Below are 9,281 nucleotides of genomic sequence, written 5' to 3'. Positions count from 1 at the left end.
ATATTTGAGGAAACTGCATGTTGTTTTCCTTAGCAGTTTCACCAGGATTTGGAATTTTACTCCAAACTTCGTGGGGAGAAAAGTGCAATGTGAAGTCAGTCAGTTCAGTTGCTCAGTCGTGTCCTACTCTTTGTGACCCCATGGACTGCACCACGCCAGGCTTCCCCATCCATCACCAACTCCCGGAACTTGCTCAAACTCATGTCCATCGAGTCAGTGATGCCATCCAACCATCTCATCCTCTGTCGTCCCCTTCTCCTGCTGCCTTCAATCTTACCCAGCATCAGGGTCTTTTCCAGTGGTCTTTTCCAAAGGTCTTTTCCAGTTCTTCGCATCAGATGGCCAAAGTACTGGAATTTCAGCTTCAGCATCAGTCCTTCCAATGAATATTCAGGACTGATTTCCTTTAGGATGGACTTGTTGGATCTCCTTGCAGTCCAAGGGACTCTCAAGAGTCTTCAACACTACAGTTCAAAAGCATCAATTCTTCAGTGCTCAGCTTTCTTTATAATCCAACTCTCATATCCATACATAACTGCTGGAAAAACCATAGCTTTGACGAGAAAGACATTTGTTGGCAAAGTAATGTCTCTGTTTTTTAATATGCTATATAGGTTGGTCATAGCTTTTCTTCTAAGGAGCAAGCATCTTTTAATTTCATGGCTGCAGTCACCATCTGCAGTGATTTTGGAGCCCCCAAAAATAAAGTCTATCATTGTTTCCATTGTTTCCCCATCTATTTGCCATGAAGTGATGGGACCAGATGCCATGATCTTAGTTTTCTGAATACTGAGTTTTAAGCCAACTTTTTCACTCTCCTCTTTCACTTTCATCAAGAGGCCTCTTTAGTTCTTCTTTGCTTTCTGCCATAAGGGTGGTATCATCTGCATATCTGAGGTTATTGATATTTCTCCTGGCAATCTTGATTCCTGTTTGTGCTTCATCCAGTCTGGCATTTCACATGATGTACTCTGCATATAAGTTAAATGAGCAGGATGACAATATACAGCCTTGACATACTTCTTTTCCTATTTGGAACCAGTCTGTTGTTCAATGTCCAGTTCCAACTGTTGCTTCTTGACCTGCACACAGATTTCTCAGGAGGCAGGTAAGGTGGCTGGTATTCCCATCTCTTTCAGAATTTTCCACAGTTTATTGTGATCCATACAGTCAAAGGCTTTGGTGTAGTCAATAAAGTAGAAGATGATGTTTTTCTGGAACTCTGTTGCTTTTTCGATGATTCAATGGATGTTGGCAACTTGCTCTCTGGCTCCTCTGCCTTTTCTAAACCAGCTTGAACATCTGGAAGTTCACGGTTCTTGTATTGTTGAAGCCTGGTTTGGAGAATTTTGAGCAATACTTTGCTAGCATGTGAGATGAGTGCAATTGTGTGGTAGGTTGAGCATTCTTTGGCATTGCCTTTCTTTGGGACTGGAAACGTGAAGGGCAAGACCTAATTTACTTTTGTTATAGCTCCTCCTTCCTGATTAATGGAAATATTATCATATGGGCCAGAAGTAGAAAACAGAGCTATAAGAATATCCTGGGAGAAAGAGTGTTCTAAGCAGAGGGAACAGCAAGTGCAAAGGCCCTGAGGAAGGAGCATCTCTGGTTTATTCAAGGACCATCAAAGAAACCAGAATGAGCACAGGAGATGAGGCAAGAAATGAGAAGGGATGGACAGACCTGAAGGTGATTGATCACCACTAGGTCTATTGCAGCTTTTAAAATTCTTGTTTTCAAAAATTAGGAATAAATAAAACCAATCTACTTCAAACCTTTCCCGAAAAATCTCTCGAGACAGAAGGTTTGTAGCTACGTTCTTCGGAACCACTCTTTGCAAGGGCCCATCCCCACTCCTTTTCCAGGGATCACCAGACTACTATAAGTTGCATGCTCACAGATTTCCAAAGAGATCGAACCAGGCTCAATCATGCATGGTTCTGACACTAAGTCAAGAATCCTTAAAATGTTGTTGCACATAAATCCACTAATATTCATAAAGATTTGTCTCCATGAGCCAAGTGGACTTTATCACAGGAAATGAAGATATTTAATATCTGCATAATAATCAATTCATTTCCCTAAAATATAAACTAGATAAAGACCACCATATGATATATTATAGGTATTCAGGCAACAACCTTTTACAAATTACCTACATTCTCATTTTATTTGATTTAATACTTTTCTATTTATTCTGAAAAGTAAGTTGATTATACTCAAATTTAAAACATTTTGGCGATGACACACGTGAAGAATGCATTCCACTTATGGGTGCAAAAATGTAAGCTTTCGATCCCTGAATCGGAAACTGAAGCAGGTGGAACCCACTCCACCCATATTCTACATGTCTGGAGTATCCCAATGGCAGAAGAAGCTGGTAAGGGGACCAGATGGGAGTCAGAAGTTGAAACTAACTGTGTTTGCAATAGCATGATCCTTAAATGAGTACCCTGAAGATCAGAATTACTAAGAATCAATGAATGCAGGAGAATGTTTGTATGGTATTATAAAATTTTTTATTTACAAAATCTTTGCATCCATAACACTAAATCTGGAACAGAATGAACCATTATGATTACGAACATTTCTACCATGCACTCAAAGATACAATTACTTTTTTTATTTTACTAAAAACAAACGTTTCTTACATAAAAATATAAAACTCACTAGTGAAGTCTTAAAGAGACAAAACAGTATGGAGAATTTAAGTTTCATGATTTGCCAAGATGCATATTCACAAATTGTTCTCTACGTCATCCCGAAAGCAGAGTCGTTGTGAATTCAATGAACATTACCAATACAACGTTTTTTTCACGTACTCAGACTTATTTCACTTTTGAATTTTGTTATAATCATACAAGAACATGCCTCGATTAGACAAAACTATAGGAAGGAATGAAACTGGAGAAGTAAACCTACTGATTTGATACACAAACCACTCATTCAGAAGTAATGTGTATCGGCACAAAGAGGAATAAGAAAGTGGGAATGAAGAGATGATGGTATCAGAAAGTATGTCATTATTGAAAGTGAAGCAAGTATCAATGGAAAAAACAAATTTTAACAAGTATGTGGGAAGAAAATGGTACAAGGGACCTAGTCAAGAATGGAAACAGAACCTAGAAACATCTATACACAAAAGGAAGAAAGATGGATTTAGAGTAAATTGAAACCATAAACCTATTAAAACCTCTGTGAAGGTGTAACATGGGCAACTCACTTAGCTCTCTGTAATGACTAGCAGGTGCTATGACTGGAATCCTGGGGAATGTTTAGAACAACAATATGGCAAAAGAATAACTCAATGGGAGAGTAAATGAAACTTAATACTGGTTGGACAACGGACTTAAGCAAGGATGGAACCCCTCAGATTTTTAAAAATAATTTTGAATTGAAGCAAATGACAAAGTGGTTTAAACATCAAAAATAACAAGGTAACATAGCCCTCCTCTAACTCCAGTACTTACCTGAACCCATACAGAAAATGGGAAAAACTACAGACATGCATTGCAAAGAAGATTGGATCAAAAAATACACCATGAAAGATTCAAAATACTCTTTCAAGAAATGCACAATCTAACAAACTCCAATCAATGAAATAAATACATATATAAAACGAGTCAGATAATGCTAATTTGTCACTGAAGCACAAAATGCTGAGTTGTGTGTGAGTCACCAAACTTTGTCGACTGTTTGGTGAATGAACTTAGTCTGCCAGGTCTTCTGTCTTGGGAAATCAGTGGTTGGAGATTTCTTCCTGGAGAATATCTCTGCCCATTGAACCCGCAATTCCCATCTCATTGGCATACCACTGAGAACCAATCTAATTTGAAGTTCTCCCCAAAAGTTCATCAGCACTTGTGTAAAATTTATTGGAAATGAATCAAAACCTAGTGATGCCATCATGGGAAGAAGGTGGATGAGTAGATCTGTGGAACTAACACCAGAGATATCACTAGAAGGATGAAAGTGGAATCATTTCACCAAATCCAGTCTCATAGAAGAAGTGTTCTGGAGTAACTCCGAGCACATTCATACAATTGAAGTGCCGGGATCAGATAAAGCCTTGGTAACAAACACATTAATGGTGATGTTAGAATGGAGTGGTTAGACTGTAAACCCTGAGTGCAAACACTGCAGGGGGACTGTGCTAGAAAGAACTTGTGGTTTACTGATGGATGTCACATGTTGGGGGATCTGGAGAGACTGGGGAATTGGATGTTTAACGAAAATTCTTGCTTTTCTTTTAATGACAATAGCATTGTTAAAGGTGCTGAGTTCTCTCTTAATTTCTACTAAACTAACAGAATTAAAATTAAAAGCAAAGTCCTACGTCTCATAACCTTGTCTGAGATTTTTATTCAATGCCTCTCGGTGCAATTAGGTCCCAGGAGTGGTTTGTGCTGAGCCTAGCGGTTCAGTTGTGTCCAGCTCTTTGCAAGCCCATGGGCCCCAGGCTCCTCTGTCCATGGGATGCTGCAGGCAAGTCTACTGGAGTAAGTTGCCATGCCCTGCTCCAGGGGATCTTCCCAACCTGAGGATCAAACCCAGGTCTCTCTCATTGCTAGTGGGTTCTTTACAGTCTAAGCTACTAGGGAAGCCTAAGAATGGTTTAGTTGCCCTATTTATTTAATCACTTTAATTTCATTAAGATTTGTTCCATAGAGCTTCATGGATATACTTTGATCAACTTCTAGGATCCAATAGATTAAATTTACTCTTGTCATTAAACAATGAATTCATTTTCCTAAGATTTAGTAGTAGAACCCCTAAGAGTTTTCCCCCACCACATACCTGGGATCGATATTTATTTTGCTGGTTTTCAAATGGCATATCACACTTCTTCATTTCTATAATTACCCTACATTTCTGTTTCATTATTTACTTTTGTATGTTCAATACTTTTTATTTATTTCTGAAAAGTATATGTTTGTTTTTGCTTTCTAATTTAATTTTTTATTTTACATTTTGGGCTGAGGTGACACAGTGGTGAAGAATCTGCTTGCCAATGTAGGAGATGCAAGAGATGTAGTTTCGATCCCTGAGTCGGGAATATCCCCTGAAGCAGGAAATGGAAACCCACTCCACCCCAGTATTCTTGCCTGGAGTATCCCATGGACAGAGGAGCCTGGTGGGCTACAGTCCATGGGGTCTCAGAGAGTTGGACACAACTGATGCAACTTAGCACCATAAACTGGGTTTCCCTGATAGATCAGCTGGTAAAGAATCCAATGCAATGCAGGAGACCCTGGTTTGTATTTTTTGTTTTTTTTTTTAAATTTTATTTGTTTATTTATTAATTTATTGCCATGCATGAGACATCTTAGTTCCCTGACCAGGGATTGAACCCATTCCCCTTGCATTAGCAGCATGGTGTCCTAGCCAGTGGACCTCCAAGTCCCAATTACCCATATTTTTATTTTTAAAAAACTGTTTTTCATTCTAAAAATATAAATTTAGTGCTTCAGTTTCTAGTGAGTCTTACACAGTCACAAAACTGTTCCAGGTTGCCCAGACCTCTGTAAGTATCAGATGTTCCAAGACTGCTATTCACTGGGAATATCATTTCTTCTCTGTCCATCCACAGATACAGCAGAGTACTGTTTGTGATATTTCGTAAGAACATTACCCAAGCACTTTTGCCTCTTCGTTCTGCATGCTTTCTTTCCATACTTTATTGTAAGCTTTTGATTTTATAATCATCAGAACATGGCACCTACGAGTTAGACAAAAACTATGGGCACAGGCAATAAAAACTGAAGTAAACCTTAACTGTTTGAAACCAAGACCAACCTCAAAATTCGAAGATAATGTTTATTCAGCCTAAAGAGGAATGGAAGTGGGTCATTTGTAGAGATGTGGGTGGCTCTAGAGTCTGTCATGCAGAGTGAAGCAAGTCAGATAGAGAAAAACAAATGTTGGATATTGCCCCATGTATGTGGAATCTAGAAAAATGGTACAGGTGAGCTTAGTTCCAGGTCAGGAATGGAGATGCAGATGTAGAAAACACATCTGTGGACACAAGAGGGGAAGGAGAAGATGGGACAATTTGTGAGAGTAGGATTGACACATATACACAGCCATGTGAAAACAGCTAGCTAGTGGGAAGCTGCCGTGTAACACGGGGAGCTCAGCTTAGCTTTCTGTAATGACCTAGGCAGGTGGCGTGGGGAGGGGGGTCGGGAGTGGGAGGGAGGCTGGGGGGAAGGGGTGTATACGTATACATACAGCTGATCCCCAGGTGGTGCTAGTGGTAAAGAATATACCTGTCAATGCAGGAGAGGTAAGAGACAACAGATTCAATCCCTGGGTTGGGAAGATCCTGTGGAGGAAGGCATGGCAACCCACTCCAGTATTTTTTTTTAATTTTTAACATTATTTATTTTTTTAATTGAAGGATAATTGCTTTACCGAATTGTGTTGGTTTCTGCCAAACATCAACATGAATCAACCATAGGTATACATATGTCCCCTCCCTCTTGACACTCCAGTATTCTTACCTGGAGAATCCCATGGACAGAGGAACCTGGTAGGCTACAGTCCATAGCATTGCAAAGAGTTGGACACGACCAAAATGACTTAGCCCACATGCATAGCAGATTCACTTCTTTGTCTAACAGAAACTGACACAATGCTGTAAGGCAATTATACTCCAATAAAATAAATAAATATTAATAAATATAAAAAATGAAGATAATGATAAATTTGTACATCTTGTATAGCACAAAGCACTCGGCTTGCAGTTGTTGTTGCTGTTTAGTCACCAAATTGTGTCTGACTTTTTGTGACCCCATGGACTGTAGTCTGCCAGGCTCTTCTGTCCTTGGGATTATCCCAGTGAGAATATTGGAATGGGTGGCCATTTCTTCCTCCAGGGGATCTTCTTGACCCAGGGGTTGAACCCGCATCTCCTTCAGCTCCTGCATTGGTAGATGCATTCTTTTCCACTGAGCCATCTTAATTTGAGTTCTCCCCAAAGCAGATTCTGAGTCAAGAACTTGAGTGCAAATATTTATTTGGAAAATAATCCCAGAAAACTCAGTGAGTGTTTGGGGAAAGAAGGTGTGGATGAGTAGGGATCCTGGTGAGAACACACCCCAGAGCTACCTCACTCAGAAGGGATGAAGTTGGAACATTCACCCAACAAGCCCAGTCCCTCACTAGCCAAAAGTCGTTCTTGGGATGTCAACTCCCAGCACTTCCTCATTACACCATCTGCAGCCTGCTCCGGTGATCAGATAAAGCCTTGGTGCACAGAGACACAGGTTGTAGAGGTGAGAGATGGTCAGTGTGCTTGGGAGCTGTCCACCAACCTGCTGGTGACACCCTGCAGGTGGGCTGTGCAGAATGAATGGTGTGTTTACTGATGGAAATGATTCAGCACATGGGTGGGGGGATTCTGCTGCAGGAGACTGGGAAGAATTGATGAATGGCTGAACGAAGGAGAGGGGATAAGATCCAGGGTGCAAAGGAAGGGCTGACCTTGACCAGGACCCTGGACAGCTCCTCTGTTTCCTTTCTGATTGATTTAGGATGGCTGAAGTTGGGGCAAATCTCACCCTGGTCTCTGAGTTCCTACTCCTGGGCCTCTCGGAAGACCCCAAGCAACAGCAGCTGCTGTTCATACTCTTCCTGAGCATGTATCTGGTCACGCAACTGGGGAACCTGTCCATTATCCTGGCCATCGCCACTGACATCCGGCTCCACACACCCATGTACTTCTTCCTGGCCAACCTGGCCTTCGTGGACATTTGCTTCACCTCCACCACCATCCCCAAGATGCTGGCCAACCACGTGTCAGGACACAAAGGGATTCCTTATGCTGGCTGCCTGGCCCAGATGTTCTTCTTCATCTGGTTCGCCGGCATCGACAGCTTCCTGCTGACCGCCAAGGCCTATGACCGCTATGCGGCCATCTGTCACCCTCTACACTATGCCATGTCTGTGACACCACAGCTCTGTAGCCTCCTGGTGGCAGCGTCCTGGACTGCAGCCTTTGGGAATGCCCTGACCCACACAGTACTACTGACCCGTCTCTCATTCTGCACCCACAACCGGATCCCCCATTTCTTCTGTGACCTGAGTCCTCTGCTGAAGCTCGCCTGCTCTGACACCTTTCTCAACAATGCAATGGTATACACTGTGGGCGCCCTGCCTACCATCACCCCCTTTGTGGGCATCTTGGTCTCCTACACACGCATCTTTGCTGCCGTTTTAAGGATCCCGTCCACGAGAGGCAAGCGGAAGGCTTTCTCTACCTGTGGCTCTCATCTCTCTGTGGTGTCCCTGTTCTACGGCACCATCATTGGGGTTTATTTCAGCCCCATGTCTTCCCATACAGCCCAGAAGGACACAGTCGCTGCAGTGATGTACACTGTGGTCACTCCCATGCTGAACCCATTCATCTACAGCCTACGCAACAGCGACATAAAGGGCGCCTTGGGGGCCCTCATCAGCAGGAGGCCAGTTTTTATTCAGTGACCACAGCATTGAGGCATCTGAGTGTCCAAATTCAGCACGCATCTGTCCTGAACTTTCCTGCACAGTCCCAATCTTAGATAGTTCCTACATCTCACTCTTGGTTCATTTGTTTATTACTTTATCCTACCAACAGATATTTATTGAATATCTGTTACATTTTACTATTGGTTGGTTACTATTTACACTCTTTCAAGAGTCTGGCAGGGGACAAACAAAATCTCTGACCTTGTGGCACTTAATTGAAGTCTAAAGAACACATCATGGTTAAAAGGAAGCACTCTGGAAACCAGAGAGACCAGGATTCAAGTGCTACTTTAGGTTAAGGTCAGGTTAAGCTGCTGTAACAAAGAGACACAAAGGCAAAAATTCAAAGGGTGTAAAGTTTTGCAGACTCTTGGATTTTTTTAGCAACTGAGTTCCTTCAAGAAACAGCAGGCTTCTGGTCTAGTACTTCTAGTTGCTAGGAACAATGTTCAGTGTTCTTTTCTAGCCAAAGTTCTTAAGTCTATTTAATTCAATTTATTTGGTTTCTTGAACTACCTACATCTCTGTCATTCTCTGTTAATGGTCATTTGAAATAACAGCCTTGGGCATGAGGCAAAATCCCTATTTAAACTGTTTGAGAGAAGAGAAAGTTGTTGGCTCTTCCAATCATGTGGTATTTCTGACTTTCAAAACTGGCTTATTCTTGGGTCAGATCACCTCTTTCTTGTGATTCCTTGCCGCAAGCAGCAAGGAGCAGTCAACTTATGGTGGTATTCTAACTCTTCCCAATCACTTCTAGAAACACAGAC

At 41.7% G+C, this 9,281-nt stretch overlaps 1 protein-coding gene across 1 annotated transcript; it reads left to right on the top strand.

Annotated features, from left to right (window-relative positions):
* Nucleotides 1–7,539: 7,539 nt before the first annotated feature.
* Nucleotides 7,540–8,487, top strand: LOC139032027 (olfactory receptor 1f45-like). The gene has a single exon (XM_070458152.1). It carries the CDS (start codon nt 7,540–7,542, stop codon nt 8,485–8,487), a length of 948 nt encoding a protein of 315 aa, XP_070314253.1.
* Nucleotides 8,488–9,281: the final 794 nt, after the last annotated feature.

This window comes from Odocoileus virginianus, chromosome 3 (genome assembly GCF_023699985.2).
Source record: "Odocoileus virginianus isolate 20LAN1187 ecotype Illinois chromosome 3, Ovbor_1.2, whole genome shotgun sequence".
In the NCBI taxonomy this organism is placed as follows: domain Eukaryota; kingdom Metazoa; phylum Chordata; class Mammalia; order Artiodactyla; family Cervidae; genus Odocoileus; species Odocoileus virginianus.
The sequence above is the reverse complement of the archived record's forward strand: the minus strand, read 5'-3'. Positions and strand labels throughout refer to the sequence as shown.